Consider the following 24330-nt stretch of genomic DNA (forward strand, 5'->3'; position numbering starts at 1 on the left):
GACCCGAAAAATTCAGATGCCCAGCAGCTCGCTTCATTAGAACGGTGTCAGCGATGGTGAATTGACGCTAATAACTTTTAAACATTGCATTTGTCATGGTCAGTTGATAACCTCCATCAATTTTGATTTTACTCTCTCCCAGTTCCAATAATCTAGTCCAATATGTCTGGATATGTTTGAGAGTTCAAGCATCTTACTTTGGGACATTTGAGCGACCGCAGCTACGCTTTTCTCTGCTGACACCTTTATGGGTTTAGACCCTCGGCACAAGCAAGTCAATTTGTCCATTACTTGTGCCACAGTAGCTGGCCTCTCTCTTATGGCACGTTCATCACATGTTTGGTCTTGGGTTATTTCCTTGTACCTAAACTGATGTGATAGTTTGTCTCCCGTGGACTTTGTGTCCAGACCATTTCTCTCCGAAAGTCGGAATTTACTTTCACCAGCTCCTAATCTACCCAATTCATCACATTGGGACCCTCTTTCCCAGATATTACCTTTTGTTATTTGGGAGTCACTTCCTCTAGCCCCAGAACTAACCAAATCATCAATCTGGGACCTTCTTCCCCGAACATTACCATATGTGGGTCGAGAGTCACTCTCTACAGCCCCAGAACTACCCAAATCATTAAATTGGGACCTTCTTTCCCGGACATTGCCATTTGTTGGTCGGGAGTTACTTTCTCTATCTCCAGAACTACCTAAATTGTCAAAGTGGGGCCCTCTATCTAAATCGTCCAATCTACCCTGAGCATCACTTATACAAGTACTTTCTCCACTACCCCTTAACATACCCGAAATCGGGTTCTGAATTTTACTCTGAAGTATTTCCCCATGAACACTGCTTAAGTTATTAGGTTCATAATTCATTACCCCAATACTTTCTTGGGTCAAATTAATGAGACAATACTACCTGTGAAATTAGAATCCAATATATTGGATGAAGCTATGGAGGTTGACATGAATAACAATATAAACTCAAATGTAATAGTAATCTCAGATGATGAAACCAGTCAAGATCCACAACTTCTAAGAGATAGGACATTAAGACAGAGAGGACCCAATACTTCAGTTCCAAACAAAGGGTCAAAGGTGCGTATCAATGACCAATCGTGTCCACTGTCTTGTGGGGCTTTCAGAAATCTTCGTCAACACGTTGAGTATCATCATCTTCCAAAACAATTTCATCAAAAGAACATGAACAATTCCCAAATGCATAATTTTAGGCTTGAAAGTTTGTTTTGGCTCGCGGAGAAAATTGTTAGCAAACGTAGTATTGTCAAACTCTATCATTATTGTCAAAAAACAATTTGGATTTCCAGGAATGTTCCTATTACAGATGAAGTGAAGGAGTGGTTGGAATTATGGAAAGAACTTGAAAATTGGGATTGTCCCAAACATTTCCAGTTTAACCCAATTAATTCTTGGGCACTGGTTGGACATTGGAGGATCCTTTTAGAACTTATCCAAACTCTGTCAGTTGAAGATAGGCATCAATTTCGTAGAAACATGCCAGACACTCTGGAAGTTACTCTAACTGAAGGAAAAAGAACAGTGCATTCTACAAACACAGACGACGCTGCAGTCCAACTTTCTACTCGTTCTTCTACAGTACAACCAATTTCTATAAACACTTCAATGGCACCGGTTCAACAAGTCAGTTCAGTGCCAACAAATTCTGAAGCCATGGACAACAATTTTTCTGTTCAACAAGAGATTCCAGTGCCAACCAAACCTAAAGCCATGGATAGTCATTTCCATTTAGACCGCTCACTGTTCAAACTAAATTTAAACAAGTTCAGCTCTACCCAAGATTTGATAAATGTGTCTGTGGGTTCAATTCCAAGAAATGAAGTGGAAGTAGTAGGTGGAATAGCCATTTTTTGCGATCCCAAACACTTTTTGGGAGATTATACACATCTTGGGCATGGTTTTTCAGCCTCGGTAGGAATACATCCACGGAACGTTTCATCCATTGACAGTTTACCGTCAATTCTTTGTAAGTTAGATCAACAATTAAAACTTGCCAATGTTGTGGCTTTGGGTGAAGTAGGATTGGATCATACGGAACCAGAGGAGAAGTGGGAGAACCAAGAGAAGGTGTTGGTAGAAGTTTTAAGTTTGGTCTCAATCCGGACTCCCGTGATTCTACATATAAGAGATCAAAGGGACAAAGAACCTGGAGAATTATACCGAAGATGTTTAAATCTCATCAAAACTAGTGGGAACACTGCCAGAAATCAACCTTTTCATTTACATTGCTTTACTGGTACAACTGAGACCATGAGAATTTCCCAATACTTATTTTGGGTTTACTGGAATGGTCTGGTTCTTTGACAATTATCAGCAAGCAGCACTGCAGAAAGTACCACAGAATCGGTTATTAATTGAAACGGATTCTCCATATCTGAAAATGTCAAAAGCTGCAAGTATGAACAATCCCAAATTCATTGGGGATGTAGCTGCTGAAATAGCCAAATGTCGGAACTCGACCGTAAAAGACATATGTAGCATGACTATGGAAAATACCAGACGTTTATACAAATTATAAACGACAAGGAGATTGGAAGACAAATAAGCCATAACTCAGATTCGTTAAATAACATTCAATTTCTTTGTACTATAACCCAATGGTTGGGTCAAACTTTTATATTTTATTTGCATATAGCTCAATATGTGTATGGGCAGTTATGCATGGTAATTAGTAATCAATATTATGTGATAACCCAATGGCTGGGTAATTTTCAAGTGAGTAATACTCAGTTGACATTCATTTATTTATATATATATGTAGATATTTGTAAATATCAAACATTTTAGTTAATGGGGTATCATCCAATGGTTGGGTGTTTTTAAGTGATCTTTTTAATGAGAATTTGGGAAGTTTTCACAAATAATAATTTCCCAATTGGTTGGGTATATTTTAGCTTTGTCAAATTGACATAAGGCTTATTTACTATTTTCATATATCTAGATAGATAATGAAACATCTTAAAAAATAGAAGGGGGAGGTGTGTTGTGATCTGGGAACCAGTCATATTATTCATTTATGATAACCAGTCTAATAGAAGCTGATGTAGGGAACCAGCTAGCAGGAAACAGATAGACTTTGACTGACCACGACTGAGACCTGACGGACTTATTACTTCTTGACGATCATCTTATATCCATCATCATCCGATACATAGATTCGACGCTAGTGCTCATCTTTATCAGGTATGTTTGTATGGATATTAGTTATTATGTCGGGATCACAATTTCAGTTTCCACCATCTCCTCTTCACCCAAAAATTGGGGTTCCAGATCCAAAATGGGAACAGATGTATTAATTTCAGTTTCCACTCTTTCGTCACCGCCCAACAGATTGGGTTCCAAATCTAAACTTGATTCAGTTGTATGCATTCCACCCAGGTCTTTGGGTTCTAAATCCAAAAGTGAGTCATTTGAAATTGATTCAGTTGTATGAGTTCCACCCAAGTCTTTGGGTTCTAAATTCAATAGTGAGTCATTTGCCATATCATCTTCATCACCCAAAAGATTTGGGATAACTTCATCTGGGGTAACAATAGAGTGAACACTGAAAGAGTCCACCGGTTCACTTTTAACAGTATTTCCCAAAAAGCGAATATCCCTACTAGAAAAAACGTCATTACCCGTGTCTGTTGATAAACAGGAGTTTCCCTTTTTAATAGGTTGGTTACTCTTTCCCCAAATTGATTCCAATGATTTTAAACATTCGGTTGTTAGAATATTATCTGCATAGCGTTTGGCCTCACGGATGAACTTAAAATTTCTACGACTCTGTGCAATCTGACATTGTTCTGTAACAATCCTATTAATCTTTTCTTGGTCCTTGACCAAACCTAATTGAAAGATCAATAATTTGGCAGATGGCATCTGTACTTTGCGAGAACATAAGGTTTCCATTTCCCGTACAATATCATCGGGATTAATTGGAATTATCCGTTCTGTTTCTTTCCATGACCTTTTTGGGCTCCCTTCCAAAGACTCGGAATCTGTCATCCTGTAAAGTTAAATCAAATTCCATTATCCTGAGATGCCCTTATTCTCCTTCTCGCAAGCCGTACAATCATACATACTCAAAGTCACCCACTCCTCTCCTCTATCATTCACACAGCGCTCATAAAAACATATCCTTACATTTATCACAGTGTATCCTACATTTAATCTCTGTTTGTGATGAAGTCATATAACAATTATAACGTCTTCAGGTTTTTATTTTAAATAATTCTGAACACCTAATTGCAACTCAATACACTTCGCTTTTAATCATATAGCGTTATCAATAGCGTCTGCAGCAATATAAATTCTAGTTATATAAGTTCATTTATAATAAACTTTCTGTATAATAATTTATCATGATTCTTTATATCATGCTTGGTAATCTTGAACTTATTATAAGTGCTTTCAGTGCTTTGATTTGTTTAATGTTATTCTTTACAGTTCTCCCCCTTTTTAATAATTTAGACATTTATTATGGGTGAATGTTTTGAATAAGGTGTTGCTCTAGAAGTGGTGTATCTGCTTTTATTTGTTGGACATTTAGTGTTGAGAAAACATGTACTGTTGATAGTGTTTCTCTTGAATTGGTATACTGTATGTGTTTATTTGTTGGACATTGTTATTAAAACATATACTGTTGATAAAACATTGAACTGAACTGTTGTGTTGTATTCATGAAATATCGATATTGCACTTGAGATAAAAACTACTACCAACTACTCTTTCTAGCTTTCACGCCATAAGCTTTCCTTGCAACTTTATTTTAACCCTAACCTGATGATGTTCAGGACAATCTGATTGGAAATGCCCCATTCGTGCATATTGAAAACATCGCTTACTTGCTGGAATTGAGTGTAACATCAGTACCTTTGATTTTACTCTCTCCCAGTTCCAATAATCTAGTCCAATATGTCTGGATATGTTTGAGAGTTCAAGCATCTTACTTTGGGACATTTGAGCGACCGCAGCTACGCTTTTCTCTGCTGACACCTTCTTTATGGGTTTAGACCCTCGGCACAAGCAAGTCAATTTGTCCATTACTTGTGCCACAGTAGCTGGCCTCTCTCTTATGGCACGTTCATCACATGTTTGGTCTTGGGTTATTTCCTTGTACCTAAACTGATGTGATAGTTTGTCTCCCGTGGACTTTGTGTCCAGACCATTTCTCTCCGAAAGTCGGAATTTACTTTCACCAGCTCCTAATCTACCCAATTCATCACATTGGGACCCTCTTTCCCAGATATTACCTTTTGTTATTTGGGAGTCACTTCCTCTAGCCCCAGAACTAACCAAATCATCAATCTGGGACCTTCTTCCCCGAACATTACCATATGTGGATCGAGAGTCACTCTCTACAGCCCCAGAACTACCCAAATCATTAAATTGGGACCTTCTTTCCCGGACATTGCCATTTGTTGGTCGGGAGTTACTTTCTCTATCTCCAGAACTACCTAAATTGTCAAAGTGGGGCCCTCTATCTAAATCGTCCAATCTACCCTGAGCATCACTTATACAAGTACTTTCTCCACTACCCCTTAACATACCCGAAATCGGGTTCTTAATTTTACTCTGAAGCCTTTCCCCATGAACACTGCTCAAGTTATTAGGTTCATAATTTATAACCCCAATACTTTCTCCACTATCCCTTAACGTACCCGAAATCGGGTTCTGAACTTTACTTTGAGGTATTTCCTCATGTACACTGCTCAAGTTATTAGGTTCATTATTCCTAACCCCATTCATGAAACCAGCATTTGGTACACATTGGTACCCTGGCTGATAACCCATGTAACCTGGGCACATGCCATTCATTCCCAGGCCTTGTTGCATTTGTGGGTGCATCATGTATGGATTCATGGGATATGGATACATCCAAGGCGGCATCATAGTCGGAAATGAACCCATTTGATATGGATTGGGTGGTTGAAATGGTAGATGGGATTGGTACGCACATGTTGGTTGCATTGATGGATACACTAGTGGTAATGTACCAACAAGAGGAACTGAATATGCCATGAGTCCCTTGATGCGTTTCCTACAGTTTAATTATTAGAACTTTGTGGCTTTGAACTTTTGTGCCTCCCTTACTTTTTCACTTGCTTTATTCATAGTTCTCTAATTAAATACAACCCTAAACATCTCCCCCTTTTCACCAAATTAAACCTTATCCTAAAACTCTTAGTTGTATTTAAACCTTTGGCTATTTTCATTTCATCTCATTACTTTCCAAATTACTTGGAAACTTTATTATAGATATGCTTGTAACGGATAGCAAACTTAAATCAAATGCTGTTTTTAAGGTGAAAATCCAATTTCTTGGAATAAATTCTTATTCCCAGAAGCAGATATAGTACCTTTATTAGTTTTTATTAATATTTTCCAAAATATTGGAAATAATTAATGATTGCACAAGTTAACACCCTTTTTATGATTTTATTTTCTCAAAGAATACAACCTAATTCAGTTTGACTACTTATATTTATCATCGTTATAAAATCACAATTTCAAAATACCTATGTGTTTCCTAAGAACTTAGGAACAATCCACTTCTTCTTGAATTTTTTTCTTTTATGGTTAAACTGTCAATTTATTATATTCATCCATTATGACTATTACCAAATAATTGGTATAAATAACTAGCACTCTGTAAAACTCTTTCTCCCCAGCTTGCAATATTTGTCTACAGAATACATATACCAAAGTCTTGGTAATTCAATCTTTAATCTATATTTATATCACAGAATTATCAATAATTTAGAATAGCTCTTCCAAACACTTATATAGACAATTATTATATCCGACACTTGTTGTTGTTGTTTTTACACATTAGAATTAAGTGACAATTGTTATATATCCAATAGTTGGATTCTTTGACACAGAGTAGTACACCCTAGTTAATAGGTGACAATTATTATATCAGACTCTTGTTGTCGTTGTTTTGACACAGTAGTATTTAGTGAAAATTATTATATCCAATAGTTGGATTCTTAAACATTGTAGTATTCACCGACAATTATTTCTAATTTGTCAGACATCCAATATCCAACAATTTGGATGTGATGTTTAGTTTAACTTTAACTTACTTCACCGTCAAAAGTTAGCAACTGGCGCCCTCAGGTATAGGAGAGCTGAACATTCCCCAACTTATGGCGATGAACACGCCACTTCCGGTCAATGAAACGTCACTTCCGGTTAACGTCGGAATGTAATATGCATGAAATACGCACTAATTCTACAAGACATGCACAAAAAAATATGTCAGTAAACAATTTTTAGTGCAACAAAATAGATGAAATAGAAATATTCAACGGAAAATCTCCCGGCTAATTTCAAAATTTCAAATTATGATACAAAAAGGCCAATAATTGGTCTATTTCAATTGCATGTTATACACAATTCAATGATTCAATGTAATCTCAGCATTACACTGAACAGTTATTGCAATATTACAATTGAAAATAAAACGGAAGCCTGTTCCGATAAATTTCAAAGTGAAAGTGAAAGTATCAGATTCAGAATATTAAATCCTGAAATAACGAACCAAAATATCAAAAGTTGGTCCAAATCAATTGCAATTCATAAATATAACATACATCCAATGTATTCTCAACATGTCATTGAGAAATAATTACAATATAATGATTTGAAAATCTTGAAACACAAATTTTCAAGATGGCTGCCAACCACAAAATTGAGACTTTTTGGCAACAATTTAAACGCAGGTAAAATGTACCAGTTTAAGTCGCAGCGCCATTATTGTGATCCCGACATAATAACTAATATCCATACAAACATACCTGATAAAGATGAGCACTAGCGTCGAATCTATGTATCGGATGATGATGGATATAAGATGATCGTCAAGAAGTAATAAGTCCGTCAGGTCTCAGTCGTGGTCAGTCAAAGTCTATCTGTTTCCTGCTAGCTGGTTCCCTACATCAGCTTCTATTAGACTGGTTATCATAAATGAATAATATGACTGGTTCCCAGATCACAACACTATGCTGATGAGCACAGGAGATCACTATGCTAAATCCTCCAGGAGATTGACTCACTATGCTAGAGAACCCGGGAGATTGACTCGCCATGCTAGAGGGCCCAGAATACGCTCAATATGCAAGGCCTTGAAATTTGGCTTACTATGTTAAATGTACAAGAGCTTCAGATGAAGGCTAGGGTAACTTTAAAATCTTGCCATTGTGATTCTACAAACACTGCAACAACATAACAGTTTATTTATAAATAACATCTTACTGATAACGTTAACACAATGCCGTGTGAAGTTTGAGCTATAATTATATAGAGAATGATAATGCAGCAACGTAAAGTCTAAGTGTTGTTTACTGTGCTAATACACTTATGTATGATTTAAAATTGTTTGGGTCGCGAAAATATGTTGCATTTTGTGCTTTTTCATTAAATAACTGCAATGTCTGATAAACAACATTATCCATTGGTTTACCAATTTTTCCAGGCTTTCCGATTTCTGTTGTAATATGCAACATGGTTAACAACTGAAATCAGTGAAAAAAACTTCCCAATTCTCTATACTTTTACTTTTTGGCGTGCTTGGTAACAAAAAGTATAGACTGGTACTGCATTATATTCTTAAACCCGGAGTTTTTGTGTATATTGGACCCTAATGTGATCACCAGTCGAGCAGGTGCGTGCAGACTGGTTTTGATATTTTTTGTCTTTTACTCAAAATACGTTCACGAATCAATAATAAATTACAACCAGTCGATAATATTATTTATCATCACGCCATACTCGTACGATCTGCAACTGTCAGATGTTTAATTTGATGTTTGCAAGAAAACAACAGTGAAACGCAAAAATAGAATAACACTGGTAAGTTAATAGATGTTATTCCTTACTGTGGTACAGCTTCCTGAAGCGTTAAACTGCACCAACACGCCGTAGCTTCGTTAGTTTGCTTAAATGCTCTTAGTCTTATTATTATCATTAGAAGTAATTATCATTTTTGAATTCCTAATTTTCACTGTTTCAGATTCACTCACAGGAATTTGACTCACTTTTCGGTACGAAATGATGAAATAAAGACATCATATCACCAAATACTGACAACTGGTCACTTATACTTACCTTAAAAGGGACCAGCCTGCCTGGTTAGCTTTGTTGGTTTGAGTGCAGTGCTAGTGGTCATGTGTTCCAATTAAATTACATGTTTTGTGTCTTACTGTTGCTTTTATTTAAATTTCACTTAATACATTGGACCAGTATTTAAATCATAAAAATGTCTTATCTTGTAACTTTTGATGTATCTGGTAATGAAGCCTATAATCTCATTATAACCTATATGTTTTAACATTTTAATTAACATGTGATATTATTATCTTGAATATTTTCAGGTCTTTTGTTTGTCTGTTACTGGATAATCTATTATGTCGGAAAATAGCTATCAGCTAGTGTTGTCTATGTTTATCATAACCGACTTTAAATAAAGATTATCTTATCTTTCACGTACAAATTGTTTAGTATCAAAAGTGGGTAGTTATTCCGATCGGGATTCCGGGTTAAAGCATATTGCGTCTATAAATTATCATAAAAACAAGAAATATTACCAGATAATGTTATTTTATATTAGTTCCGTACACAAAAAATAAATATCCAATGAATAATTATGAGTTTGGCAGGTTTTTTTCATTTCATTCTGTCAAAACATAACAATATATACATGAAGGGCACCTTCAAGGGTTTAAGGCACAGTTTTTTAACAATCGGAACATATCGGCCATGGCCAAGTTGTGACGATTGTATTTACAAGGTCTATCTCGAAGCTTGTCGGAGGTGGCCAAGTTATTACAATTGGGTCGAGTTGTTCCGCTTGGCATAATTGTTGTCTGTGTCAGTCAACTTTCGTTTTATTGGAAAGGTAAATAATGTGTTTCAATGCATTAAATGCTTATTTTGTGCAAAAAAAAACTTTGACACTTACATGGTCAAATATGAAGATAAACCTTTATTATCAATTTCAGCCATAAAATACTTCACTTAATACAATTTCAATATTTTTCAAAACCCCCTCTGGTTTTTGCACAAACCTGTTTAGACGTTAGGGATTGGAAGAATGCCGTTTAACACGTCTAATATTTTAGACTACAATTCATGTTCAGGAAAGAAAACTTTCCAAATTAATTCATATTTCTGTTGCTGATTTTATTGTTATTTTCTATTGCGTAAATCCAAATTAATTCTAATTTCTGTTGCTGATTTTATCCATTTTTCTTAAACGAAATATTTTGGATGTTTTATTAAAAAGAGAAAAATCTTTGTGTTTAATAAGATATATAAACAATTTACTTGTTTTCAGTTTGTTTATCAAAGAAATAAGTTGAGTAGTGTGTAGGCGTTTTGACCATGGTGTTGGGCCCTGCAGACCTTCTGATTGCTGAAAATTGCTGAATTAGCCTTGCCCTATGTGCTTTGTCTTAGTCATTTGACAGCTTTTTGTGTATTTGTGTAATGAGGTGATGACATTTTCATAATTTGTTATCTAGAAATCTGGTAATAAGAACATTGCCAGGAGGCGGAGTTATTTAATGTCCAATCAATCAAAATGTACATTGAGAACAACAGAAATTGATAAAAGTTAATCAAATAATATAGAAAAAGCAAAGAATTGATGAAAAATGTTGTCAAGCATTTAAAAAGTAAAAAAAACAATAATTTGATCTAATCATTATATTTTACTAACCAGTCATGCCATTTTAAACATTGCTGCTTTTGAAGCCCATCACAACTATGAATTATCACATATCCATACGCATTTATTTTTACTACGCACAAAAAAGTTCCAGCAAAAGCAATACATTTTTACTTAATTTTGTTTAACTGAGGTGGGAGAAAAAGCATCTACCATAGCCGCTCGTGTAAGATATGTTCATCCCAGCCCTCGCTCCGGGTGTTTTGCGGAAACTCGGTAAACCTCGTTTCCGCAAAACACCCTATGCTCGGGTTGGGATGAACCTATCTTACACTTTGGGCCATGGAAGATACTTATAGTCTACCTAGTAGAATTCATTCCTTATGCGTGATTGGCTAGTCGATGTTATCACGTGATATTACCAAGTTAGGTATATAGCTTAAATATTCCAACTGTTTAGAGTAAGCCTTCGTAGCACAGTGGATACAAGTCTGGACTGCAATTTTGGCGACACCGGTTTGAACCCGGTCTCCGACACAATTTTTTTTTCATTTTGGTATTATTTTTTTATTATGATATCAGAGAGTAGAACATTTTATTAAATAATTGTCCTGAGATTGGTTACAGAAAATCTGGTGTATAGTCCCTTTAATTTTTCCCAAATTAGTCTCTGAAACCTTTTTCAGAAAATATAATCGTTTGCATCCCTAGTTTATGATATATTATTACAGCCCTATATATATTAAATACTGAGTATTACTTTAAACTTTGGCCTATATTTATGACAGGTTTAGGCGAAGGTCATTACTAGATAATAGGACACTTACTTTTATCATGTTAACATTTGCTTTCAATAATCTTTTGCGTTCTAGATTTGAGATTTGTCAACTGAAATGGATCATTAGTTTAATATTGTGACCTTGGATACATGTTTGTAATTCAGCTGCTTATTTTTGCAAGATGCACTATGTAGATGATGTTTAATTCTCTCAATGTTCTAAAATGCTATTGTAAACTTAACATGTTAAAAAGACAAACAAGTAAAATGTACCTTTAGATTGTATATATTAATGTGCTATAATTTAAAAAAGAGATTCAACTGCTCTTTTTTATTACTTATAATGTCTGATTCCATTAATTCAAATCATTAGAAATCAGTGTGCTTTTGGCTTGAACAGTTTGGTTTGAAATTAAGTTTAATATTTGTTTTGTTTTTTAACAGTTTACATAAGTGATGTCCAATCCCAAGAAGGATGTTACGTTCATTCTGGGAGAAGATGACCCAGGAGGAGAAGATTCTTTACAAGAGCATGCTGACGAGATGTTGGAACAGTTAGCTCCCCTGGAGCGCCCCCATGGCGGGGCCTCTGCTAAAGCCTCCCCTCACGTGTCCTCTAGTATCCAAGTGCCTCGGAGGAATGCCAGTGAACCGGTTTCCATAACGACAGGCTCACCCTCTAAGGGTCAAGGTCAAGGGCCAGAGATGGCTATGAGCCCAAGAACACAGCTAAGGTGGGAATATTACAAAGTCTAATTTCAATTACTGTTAACATGAATAATTGCAATTATGTCTTTCCCATTCATGGCAGTAGGTCATGAATAGTAGATAACCCATATTGATTTTGAGATCAGTAGGCCAAAGGTCACAGTGACCTTCAGTTGTAAAACAATATGTTGGTAGCAATGACCACACAATAGGAGACAAGCCTGAAACAAATGCTTTTTCAAAAAAAGCAATCTCTAGTTTTTGTTGTAGTTTTAAATTCATCATGTGTTTTGTATAGTATGCTTGCACATATATGTTCAAAGTGAAACTTTCGCTGATGTCTAGAACTTTGTCTGCAATAATTTTTACTTAAAATAAGTAGTTGTGATGTGATTTTTGGTTGTTGTGATTATTATCACCAATATCAGATACGTACCAGTAATCTTTTTTTTAAATTGTCATCAATTATATTGATTTACACCTATTGTATATATATTTATATGTATGTAACTTTTCCATTGTTTATTGACTCCAGTGGTCATTTAGGGTAAGCTGCTCTCAGAAGTATATTAATTTAAAATATTTTGTTTCTTCTCACTTCTTTCAAATTATAGCCGCAAAGTTTAGACAATCTTGCATCTTGTGCCTTATTACACTTTTATTAATACATACATGCCATGTCCCCCGGAATTCTGATCCTGATTGTTTTTAGCTCACCTGTCACGTAGTGACAAGGTGAGCTTTTGTGATCACTCTTCGTCCGTCGTCCGTCCGTCCGTCCGTTCACAATTGCTTGTGAACACAATAGAGGTCACAATTTTGACCTAATCTTTATGAAACTTGGTCAGAATGATCATCTCTATAAAATCTAGGTCAAGTTCGATATTGGGTCATCCGCGGTCAATAACTAGGTCACTAGGTCAATTAGTAGAAAAACCTTGTGAACACAATAGAGGTCACAATTTTAGCCTAATCTCAATGCAAATTGGTCAGAATGATCATCCTGTAAAATGTAGGTCAAGTTTGATATTGGGTCATTCACGGTCAATAACTAGGTCACTAGGTCAATTAGTACAAAAACCTTGTGAACACAATAGAGGTCACAATTTTAGCCTAATCTCAATGCAACTTGGTCAGAATGATCATCTCTATAAAATCTAGGTCAAGTTCGATATTGGGTCATCCGCGGTCAATAACTAGGTCACTAGGTCAATTAGTACAAAAACCTTGTGAACACAATAGAGGTCACAATTTTAGGCTAATCTCAATGCAACTTGGTCAGAATGATCATCTCTATAAAATCTAGGTCAAGTTCGATATTGGGTCATCTGCGGTCTACAGGTGAGCGATACAGGGCCATCATGGCCCTCTTGTTTTTGTAATTAGAGTGTGTTTTCGTATTTATATTCTTATATAATAAATGTAAATATTGCGCTAAATTTTGCTACGTAAAATTCCCCTGGTGTCATATCAAAATCCCCTGGAATTCAGACCAAAATCCACTGGGAAGCCTCTCAGAAACATGGCATGTGTTAATATCTTCAATAGCATTCTTTAGACATTGCATTGTGTTTGGATTTTTTCTGGGCTGCTTACAGCTAATTTTTGCCCTTTTTATATGACTGACATTTGGCGGCGGAAAATAGATGGGTTTACGGAAATTGAAAAAATGAAAACTTTTAATAAAAAGCAAATAGTTGTGTTGAAAATAATTGTTAATTATGTTGATAAAGCTATTATAAGTGACTTGCGAATGAAAAATGTATGTAATACTATTAGTTTTCACAAAACATTATCCTTAAAGAAACTGTTATAAAAATCCTTTGTCCTTTAATTCAGTTATTGAAAGTCATGTTCGTTGAACTGTTAGGAAAATAAAATGAAATAATTATGTTTCTAAAGAGCACAGTTACTATTAAATGTTATTGTATATGTTGGATGGAGTGACTTACAGTTTCACTTACTTTATATAAATATGAAAAGGTAAACACTCCATTTTCATACTTACTTCACTTTGCCCCCAGTGTAATTTTTTGTCATATAAAGTGGTATTTGTGTGCAACAAAAAAAACACATCAGTTTTTTTCTGTTAAGTTTTGATTTAACACTCAACTTGTGTGCCTTATTTTTTTTTATACTAGTTGCTTTTTGTTGTGTTTTTAGGTTAGTAGAATAATTATATTGAATGACAAGCAGTATATAATACATGTAAGTTACATAATTTTACTTGTCAATGCATAAATATGATATCTAGTTTTTTTACACAGTTGACCTTGTGCCAAATGGCAAGATAAATACCCCTGCAAGTCAATGTACAATGTGAACAAAATGGATGTATTAATGCTCTTTTTTGGGGATCTCCAGAAAATGAAAGCTGTAGCACGGCTGTATAGCGAGTTTTGTAAAATTCCAAAATTGAAATTAATTTTGACCCGAAAAATTCAGATGCCCAGCAGCTCGCTTCATTAGAACGGTGTCAGCGATGGTGAATTGACGCTAATAACTTTTAAACATTGCATTTGTCATGGTCAGTTGATAACCTCTTTTGATTTAAGGGGCAATATGTCAAAGGTCATCTTTACTAGAACAATTTAGGGCACTACAGACAGGCAACATATCTGATCCCCAGAACGTTGTTTAGAAAAAAATAGAGAAAACGCTCACTTTAAAGGTTAGGTATTGATCTGAAGCCATTTTGGCATAAGGTGAATTGTAATTGGTTACATGATTGTGTAAGTTGATTTTGTTGTCTTCATATTTTCTACACCTGCAAGCCTACATCATTGCAAGCATTTATCTTCTGTTCAAGGTCTTCATCTGGCCACCGGTAAGTTCTGCTGACATAGCATGGCTTTTCTCTTGCTATATTATCTGTGTTCATGCAAGCCTGTGAGCTTTATAATAAAACGTGAATACAACTGTACTCTGAAATCATTTAAAAATGTGTGGGTCTAGAAAAATTGTAAATTATTTCATGTTACTTTTTTACAGTGTTTTAACGAAAACCTGATTTTTTAATACCCGGTTAAACTGGGTTAATATAATGAGGATGTCCTTGGGCGTGCCTGGTTTGCAGGCAGATGTGCAGGGGTCAAACATTGCTCCACTCCAAATAACTTTAGTTAGGATTGATGGATAATAATGAAACCTTGTGTAGCTTATGAGAAGAGCTAGCTTAGGATTACCATAGAGGGGGTTTAGGTCAAGGCCAAGATTACTAAAAATAGAAAAAAAAATGTTTTCCCTTTCTTAAGTTAGGATTGATGGATAGTGAATAAACTTGGTGTGTGGGTAACCTATGTGAAGAGCTAGCTTGGGATTGCTCTTTACAGGTTGGAGTAAAGGTCACTGTTACTAATCAAGGGTGGAAAGGCTTTCGGCCTGCAACGTTTTGCGAGCATAGTCATGTAATTTGTAAAACTCATTAGCATCTAAAGATAGTTTATGCATGCTCATAAATTTCATATATACACAAACTATTACACATTCTTATAGATTAAACCGATGATCCAGATTCGTTTTTCAGCCGATAACGTTAACAAAGATACTGTATTGATGATTTAAAAAAAAAAAAATTAATTAGAAAATGCTGAATAATAAATTTGATGTTTTTTTCTGGGAAATTGTAGTTTCATATTTTCTTCAAAATAGATACAATGAAAAGTATAAAAACACATGATTTTATATTTTCTCTTAACAAATCTTTGTAAGGATGACCCTTAAGGCAAATGTAGGTCACAGTAGGGGATAGTGAGGGGTCAGATTTGAAAATATTATTGAAATACATATTTTATGTAGGCTATTGGTTTTACCGTGTCCCGGACAAGTGCATGAGTTGGCCGGCTGGGAAAGGTATAGATGTTACATGCACAAACAGCACATGAGGGGACTGGTAGTGGAACTTGCATGGGGTTGCCATAGGTTAAACTCATTGTAGGTGTTACTCTATTGTTGGATGTTTTAATAATGAAATGTTTGATTAAACTCAGCCCAAATATGATCAGATTTGAACATGAATTATCATCTTTTATTTTCCCCACTATACAGAACTTTCCATGTATGAGGTACTCAGCTGCATACATGATACCCTTTGTCCAATAATGCAGTCTCTTGAAACTGTCCAATGAGTTTAATCTACAGAAACCTGAATGTGGTAACCAGAAAGTAATCTCTGAATATTTGGTTCGTACAGTGTATGCCGTAGATCTTTGGTTGATACAGTGTATGCCGTAGATCTTTGGTTGATACAGTGTATGCCGTAGATCTTTGGTTGATACAGTGTATGCCGTAGATCTTTGGTTGATACAGTGTATGCCGTAGATCTTTGGTTGATACAGTGTATGCCGTAGATGGTATTAAGTTTGCCACATACTTTTTGTGCGTTTGTTTGTTTTAGGCTGATTTTTTAAAGTATGAATTAAGGAAGTTATTGTTTAATCATTTGTGAACATCAGTAATTTAATATTTCACGAGGTTTTAAATTTGCAATCTGATTGATTCATAGTTCATATTTGTGAATATAATTATTTAACCCGCTTGAAATTTAATAGATCTACGGTATTTTCTTATCTGTATTATTTTAATGCTTTCTTGTATTTTGCAGGGAATTTGTTCATTATACTTTGCTTGTACTGTTTAGTTCGATGAATATTTAGTTGTATTTAATTCATGGCTGTTGTTGGCTTTCATATGAATTCATCATTGCTAATTTTGTTTCCAGAGTACTCTTATTCTGTACAGTATTAGATGGAACATTATATAATGATATTACAAACTAACAACCAAATATATGATATCTCTTCTGTATGTGTACACGAAGGAAAAAAAGAAACTCTGCATGTAATAAAATATCTCTTATAGTAACAATTTCTTCACCCCATTATTTAACATTATTTACCTACATGTATGTTAATGTGATCACGAGGGATATTGTCCTCTTAAAATGAGCCAAATTTCAGAAATACATCATATTAAAAGCTTCTTTTTCTTGAGTTATTTGAGAGCCACTATTTTGTAGCATGCACAGTTGCTTTATTCCGCTAATATATTTGATGTCAATGACAGTTGGTGGCTGATTTATGTTTGTTGGATATAACATAACTGTGAAGATTTGATATTATGCCAACATGGCATTGTTTGCATGATGGAGGAAATTAAGTTTAATAGATTACTTTGGACATATAATGTATATTTTATAACAGGATATCTGTGTTGTGGTGCTTTTGATTGCAAAACAGACCTGTTTGATTAGGACACACTTGCTTCTTAAATGGAATGTATGTTCCTTGTGCATTTTGCATTCCTTGTGCATTTTGCAATATTTATAATGTTGTTGTATTGTTGAATTTTTGTTCATTCTTTTTTTAAAATCTAGAAATCAATGTCTTAACTGAACACTATTTTAACATACTAAGACAATGACATGTTAACATAACAGAAGACTTCTAGGAATTTCATTATATAGCCTATAATATAAGCCATAAATATTAATGAAAATACAACCCGTTTCTATTGGTTGTTTCAGGCACTCGATGTCAGGAAATTTCGACATGAGGGGCCGGCGGGTATCGTACCCAAAGGAACACAGTGTTGCCACAGCGGAGGAACTCGTGAAGACCTATGGCGGAAGCAAAAGCACAGTTATCAAAAAAGTAACACACCTGATCATTAAATGCTTTTTTTAGTTCGAACTAAATTGTATGAATGTTTTGTGATTATGCTGGAATATTTGCCTTGCTGAAATTGTTCCAATAAATTTTAAGACTATAAAAATGTACTACTGTAGTATTCTACTGAAAATGACAACAACTTATTGTTAAAAAGATGCTTTAACCAGACTTTTACAAGTAAGCTGTAGTTTTAACTAACAATAGGTAATGTAGCTGAGATATTTATCAACTTTTATAGGAACGTTACTGTAAGTGTTGAGATTTATCTCAGCCAAATTGAGACATTAAATATTTAAATGTGCATGTGCATGTCTGTATTGTAACTTTTCAGGTTCTCATTGCCAACAACGGTATAGCAGCGGTCAAGTGTATCCGCTCTGTGCGTCGCTGGGCGTATGAAATGTTCCGGTCAGAGAGGGCCATTAGATTTGTTGTCATGGTTACACCGGAAGATCTCAAGGCTAATGCAGGTTGGTGCAGGCAGATGTCCGAATTTAGAAAAATAAATTATAAGCTTGTTGTTTTTTTTGCATATAAGGGCTGGGGTAATGTTTTAGCCTTGGTGTTGTCCTTGGCATCCTTGTCCAAAAACTTTATCCTTGACCATAATTGAAAGACTTTCAAGATATTCAAACGAAAATTGGTACATATGTTGCCAGAGACAATGAACACACTAATACCAAAGCGCATAACATTGGCTTTAATTATTATGTAATTATGTCCATTGGACATAGTAACATGTTTATTAAGCAAACCTTCAATAAGAAGGGCATCCAAAGGCAGAAAAAATGTAGAATGAACACATGTTTATATTGAGTCAGTAACTTCTATTTCTGATAACCTTTTGCACATGTTGTTTCAGAGTACATTCGCATGGCCGACCAGTATGTGCCAGTGCCCGGTGGGACTAACAACAACAACTACGCTAATGTTGAGCTGATCCTTGACATTGCCAAGCGTACCCAGGTACAAGCTGTGTGGGCCGGCTGGGGACATGCCTCCGAGAACCCAAAACTGCCCGAACTGCTACATAAGAATGGCATTGTGTTCATAGGTAAGCTTGCTTTTTAACAGTTTCCGTAATTGATTTATTAAGTTCATAGAAAAATTACCATCAAATGGAATAACCTTTTTACATTATTCAAGTAGATAATGAAATCAGCAAGTATAATTTAGACTGTTAGTAATTTTATTGATTATGTTAATCAACATTTAGTGTGCCATGTGTTTCTGTTCTCCTTAGATACATAGATTTTGTGTTGATAAATTTCTTTTTAAAAATAGTTTATGTAACATCCATTTTCAAGATGTAAATTACCCTGATGTAGGGTTCAGCTGAAATGTAAGAAGTAAATGAAAAGTTACCTTTGAAAAAAATGAAATGTTAAGACTTATTCTCTGGAAAAACTATGTCTATCACAGGTCCACCCGAGGGTGCAATGTGGGCGCTTGGGGATAAGATAGCATCATCCATCCTAGCCCAGACAGCAGGTGTACCCACGCTGCCCTGGAGTGGCTCTGGGCTCAAGATACCTTGGAATGAGGGGGAGCAAGGCAAGGGTGGCAAATCTGCCACTGTCGGCCAGGACTTGTACAAGAAAGGTGGGGTTTGATGACTGGAGGTTGACTTCTGCCTGTAACAAATTTTGTGTTGCTTGCAAAGCGTGTCAGACAGATAGGGAATACTTTGTTCAGTGTTGTTGACACACTTTCATTTCTAATCGACAACTTTAACAACATTCGTATCTACAAACTTTTATACACATTAATCACGGTCAGTAGATGAACCCTATTGATTTTGATCAAAGTCAAGGTGATGGTGACCATTACTTGAAAAATGATTGTCACTTGTGACAGGTGACACATCTATTTAATTCTATTGGGCTATGTCTAGGTAAGTATCTTATGTTGCCAACGTGAATGTAGCACATGGTCCCAGTTAGATATCTAAGATATTAAGAATTGAAAAAATGATCATACCTTTCCCTGATTTTAATGAAATATGCTGACTAATAATTATGATTCTTTCCCGAAAATAAACAGGTCTTTAAAAGAAAGTTTTACAAATGCATACTCAAAATAAATCTTCATGCTAGTGTTATCTGTTCAAATGAATTGGTGATGGTTTAAATTATGATAATGATTAAAAACCAAACTGTCCTGTCATGGATTTCGAGTGACCTGAATGTTTAAAATATACATGTAGCATCATCATGGCGATGAACTTTCCTTCTTGTAGGATGTACTGTTGATGCGGAAGCAGGCTTGAAGGTTGCCAAGGAAATCGGTTTTCCAGTGATGATCAAGGCCAGTGAGGGTGGTGGGGGCAAGGGCATCAGGAAGGTCGACAACCCTGGGGACTTCCCTAACCTCTTCAGACAGGTCAGTATGGGGTTATATTGTACAGACTGATGATGTTTGGTTACATCTTGGAGTATTTGTAACAAAAAATGAATTATTTACGAAATTCTGTCTTGTCTAGTGATAAATTGTGTAAAATATGAAATATTTTGAATCATTTCTTTAGGACTAAGATCTTAGTCATGTCGCTGAAAATTCAATGCTCATACATTTGCATGTATGATGTTACAGTTTTGATCACAATACCATGGTATAAAACAGCATTATAGTGGAAAAGACAAATGATCTGATTGCTGATGTAAATGTTGATTATTATTAGGCCAATGTGCTGTCAGATCCTATTTTACTCAATCCAAAGAGTAACATAATTTCCAAACACAATAATGGCCTATTTTTTAATCACAATATTGTTTATTTTGAGCACTGTAGCACTTTTCAAATTTGGGCAAACATTTTTTCCACAATAAGTGGTGTATTCTTGTGGATTTGATTGACTAGATTCACTATATTCTGAAATAGTTTTTTTTTTCATTTCTTTTCATTTCCTCTTATTCCAAAAGATGGCCTTATGCAATGTTTTGTACAAAGTTCTATTCTATACACCAATCTGTATTACTTATAAAAGTCACAGCTTGCATACATGTATGTTTATATCAAATCTCGGCCCCATAACAAAACCATGCCTGTCATAGGTCCAAACTGAAGTACCAGGTTCACCAATCTTTGTGATGAAGATGGCCCAGGCTGCACGCCATCTGGAGGTTCAGCTGTTGGCTGACAACTATGGTAACGCCATCTCACTATTTGGTCGTGACTGCTCCATACAGCGACGACACCAGAAGATCATTGAGGAGGCCCCCACCACTATAGCTCCCAGCGATACCTTTAAGAAAATGGAAGAGGTGTGTATTAAGTTGTGTGAAAGATGTGTTGTAGTCCGAGTCTTAACCATTATGTGGATGTAGGTATTCATTGATATTGCTGGTAATAAGCTTAAAATTATGTCTGTTACTTTGGTTATCTGTAAAAGAAAATGAATTCTTAAGATCACCTATAATTCCTTAGAATGATGTAAAAAGTAACGGCATGTTTTTTATAGCTTTCAATTAATATGTTGATATAAAAGTGTGAACATTCTGCTTTCATGATACTATTTCTAAGTATATAAACTCTAAGCAATACTATATTCTCATGTTCAACACTCTGTTTAATTCCTTTTTAAATTTCAATAATTCCAATGTTGGCAGGCTGCTGTGAAGCTAGCTAAGATGGTTGGTTACGTGAGTGCAGGAACGGTTGAGTATCTGTACAATGCAGATGACGGCACATTCTACTTCCTGGAGCTGAACCCCAGACTCCAGGTGGAACACCCGTGTACAGAGATGGTGGCCGACATCAACCTGCCCGCTCTCCAGCTCCAGGTAAGGGGTGACATCAGTATTTGCAAGTGTGAGGAATTAGAAATCTGGAATACATGTTGGAATGCTGTTTTAGATTGTTTCTAAGACATTAATCATAAAATGTTAGTTAATATCTTTGATAACATTAGTTTAAGAAACATTTGGTACAATGTGATATTTGATAAGATCGTCTTACTTAAAAGGATCAAATAGCAAAGTTTCATTGAGATAAGTCTGAAATGTTTTTCTTATCTCAGATTGCCATGGGCCTGCCCCTGTATTGTATGAAGGACATCCGATGTCTGTACAGTGAAAACCCCTTTGGAAGCAAGGCCATCAATTTCGAGCGCCCAGCAAGAATGCCCCGCCCTAAAGGTCATGTGATTGCTGCTAGGATCACCAGTGAAAACCCAGATGAGGTGGAGTTATTTTTCATTTGGGGGTTAACAATTAGAGGGGTCAGATACGAGAGTGACATTAAGTTAAGAAGTTGGTAAAGCGTTTCACCTTCCTAACTTCAATCAATATTGAATTATCAACACATCAGTACCTTGTGTAAACTGGATATAGCACAGTAAGAGCTATGTCTACTTGTTACTTTTCTAAATGAATTAATGAATGACCATAAACAAAGAAACGCTTTCCATTATGGTACAATGAACAGTTAGCAATTTTAAACACAATCATGCAATCTTAGAAAGTTTCTTTTTAGGTAAATTAAGTTTGTCTTGTTTTATCAATAAAATAAGTCAATAATGCTTCATTATTAAATCAGTTAAAAACTTGATATTCAATATTTTGATGTTACATTTATAGGGATTCAAGCCAAGTTCAGGTACGGTTCAGGAGTTGAATTTCCGCAGCAGTAAGAACGTGTGGGGCTACTTCAGCGTGACAGCATCCGGGGGCCTGCATGAGTTTGCTGACTCCCAGTTTGGTCACTGCTTCTCCTGGGGCGAAGACAGGGAGGATGCTAGAGAGTAAGTGATAGGAATATATGGGGGGATAGTTTCAGAGAATATGGGCCATATAAGCTATAGCACATGGCATACACCAGTGTATTCAGTATTCATAAAACATCTTAAGTCTTATCTAAACTTGCGTCCTTTTTGTAATTTTAGCCTCTCATGTTTTCATTGGGTATAATTTTTTGATAATGTCAAAAATACTCTTATGTTCATAAACTTTAATTTTCAGTTGTGTTAAATTTGATTTATTTAATATCTCTTAATTTGATCATGAAAATTTTAGGAAATGGTCTTATGAATACCAACCCTCGTATACATGTTTTTAAAGTGATATGTGCCGAAATAAATACACAACCTTGGTATTTTATGGTTTAAGTTAACAACAGGACTTTAACAAATGCTGCACTAAAGTCATTAATAAAGCATTTTCATTATTTATTATACATTTGGACGAATGTTCATACTTTTGTTAATGTTGTTAATCGCATCATTGTTAACTTTTAAAAGTGAAATATTTACTTATGAGTTGATATATTTAGATGAAACAAGCGTAGCTGAATCAGCTGTGTCAGTATTTGTGTAAAGTTCTGTAGATCACATGTGTGTCCATGAAATTTTCAGAGTATTAAAGGTTTGAAAGTTAACAATCAGTTCTGAACAATTGGCCCATGTTTTAATTGTGATTATATATCGTAAGTGCATCAATCAAGTACAAGAATTTCGATACAACAGGAGGTAAAAACCCCAATACAAGTTACTTTTCAAAACAAGGCAATGTACTTGATAAGATCTTTTTTTAAATCTTCTTCTATTTTCACAGGAACATGGTAATAGCATTAAAAGAGCTCTCCATCCGTGGAGATTTCCGGACCACTGTGGAATACCTGACGAAGCTCATGGAGACAGAAGAATTCCAGAACAACAAGATTACAACTGTGTGGCTGGACAGACTCATCGCTGAGAAGGTTCAGGCCGAGAAGCCCAATATCATGTTGAGTGTGATCTGTGGAGCGCTGCACGTGGCCGACAACAAGGTTCAGCAGGCCTTTACAGACTTCCAGGCCGCGCTGAAGAAAGGCCAGGTGCTTCCTGCCAACTTGCTGAAGAATGTGGTCAACATGGAGTTCATCCATGAAGGAATAAGATATACACTGCAGGTTAGAATTGTGTTTCATACTTGTAATACTTGTTATAAATGTAAACAATAACATTGTGTTTTGTGTATTACAATCATGACATTTTTAATGCAATTATTGAACTCTCATGATTTTAGGTCATGTATTCATGCCCATGTAAATTAGGACAAAAACATAATAACACAGAAATTTTTGAAAAAAAGAAGCAATTCTTATCTATTTAATTTTTAATTATTTATATTTTTCTATTTGCATGAGGAAAATTTAAAGACCCAGCTATCATTTCGTACAGGTGGTAAAGATTGGCCCTATCCGGTACTTTGTGTCAATGAACGATTCAACAGTGGAGTTAGAAGCCCATCGCCTGAGTGATGGGGGCCTTCTGTTGTCCATTGATGGGTCAAGCTACACCACATACATGAAGGAGCAGGTTAGCAGCTACCGTATCACCATCGACAACCAGACCTGTGTACTGCAGAAGGAGAATGACCCCACTGTCCTGAGGTATTTTACAGTTTGGGGCATTTTTCTAATAAAATGCTATTAAATATCCTGTTATACTACTGAAAGGCATATAATGAAAAGAAAAGTGTTTGTTTCTGTTTGTTTGTTTCTGTTTG

At 35.5% G+C, this 24330-nt stretch overlaps 3 protein-coding genes across 8 annotated transcripts in view; 2 read left to right on the forward strand and 1 right to left on the reverse strand.

Annotated features, from left to right (window-relative positions):
* The first annotated feature begins 895 nt into the window (after positions 1–895).
* On the forward strand, positions 896–3234 carry LOC128238738 (uncharacterized). The gene has a single exon (XM_052954937.1). The coding sequence runs from the start codon at positions 949–951 to the stop codon at positions 2335–2337; it is 1389 nt and encodes a 462-aa protein (XP_052810897.1). The 5' UTR covers positions 896–948; the 3' UTR covers positions 2338–3234.
* Positions 3235–3881: 647 nt separating this feature from the next.
* On the reverse strand, positions 3882–7064 carry LOC128238739 (uncharacterized). Its single transcript, XM_052954938.1, has 2 exons — positions 4891–7064; positions 3882–4024 (listed from the first exon to the last, which is right to left on the reverse strand). The coding sequence occupies exons 1-2, from the start codon at positions 6037–6039 to the stop codon at positions 3950–3952; spliced, it is 1224 nt and encodes a 407-aa protein (XP_052810898.1). The 5' UTR covers positions 6040–7064; the 3' UTR covers positions 3882–3949.
* Positions 7065–8785: 1721 nt separating this feature from the next.
* LOC128238740 (acetyl-CoA carboxylase-like) overlaps positions 8786–24330 on the forward strand; it is a 47633-nt gene continuing 32088 nt past the window's right edge. For 2 of the 6 annotated variants that reach the window (XR_008261761.1, XM_052954939.1), the window contains exons 1-14: positions 8786–8874; positions 11913–12202; positions 14986–15003; positions 17701–17827; positions 18177–18315; positions 18708–18899; positions 19268–19447; positions 20085–20227; positions 20899–21108; positions 21454–21627; positions 21864–22025; positions 22423–22586; positions 23395–23731; positions 24003–24214. Coding sequence is in view for 5 of the 6 variants with exons in the window: in XM_052954939.1 (XP_052810899.1) it covers positions 11925–12202; positions 14986–15003; positions 17701–17827; positions 18177–18315; positions 18708–18899; positions 19268–19447; positions 20085–20227; positions 20899–21108; positions 21454–21627; positions 21864–22025; positions 22423–22586; positions 23395–23731; positions 24003–24214 (2336 nt within the window). In the remaining variant the exon portion in view is untranslated. Of the gene's footprint in view, positions 8875–9048; positions 9066–11912; positions 12203–12711; positions 12724–14985; positions 15004–15030; positions 16029–17700; positions 17828–18176; positions 18316–18707; positions 18900–19267; positions 19448–20084; positions 20228–20898; positions 21109–21453; positions 21628–21863; positions 22026–22422; positions 22587–23394; positions 23732–24002; positions 24215–24330 lie in introns of those variants that run through there. The other 4 variants (XM_052954941.1, XM_052954940.1, XM_052954942.1 and 1 more) reach the window with 4 other exon arrangements.

Source organism: Mya arenaria, chromosome 6 (genome assembly GCF_026914265.1).
Source record: "Mya arenaria isolate MELC-2E11 chromosome 6, ASM2691426v1".
Taxonomy (NCBI): Eukaryota; Metazoa; Mollusca; class Bivalvia; order Myida; family Myidae; genus Mya; species Mya arenaria.

Excerpts from the sequence above, each read along its gene's own strand:
- LOC128238738 (XM_052954937.1), top strand. The coding sequence starts at position 949 with ATGGAGGTTGACATGAATAACAATATAAACTCAAATGTAATAGTAATC.
- LOC128238739 (XM_052954938.1), bottom strand. The coding sequence starts at position 6,039 with ATGGCATATTCAGTTCCTCTTGTTGGTACATTACCACTAGTGTATCCA. Across the intron at positions 4,025-4,890 it reads GGGAGAGAGTAAAATCAAAG|GATGACAGATTCCGAGTCTT; the intron begins GTACTGATGTTA and ends TTAACTTTACAG.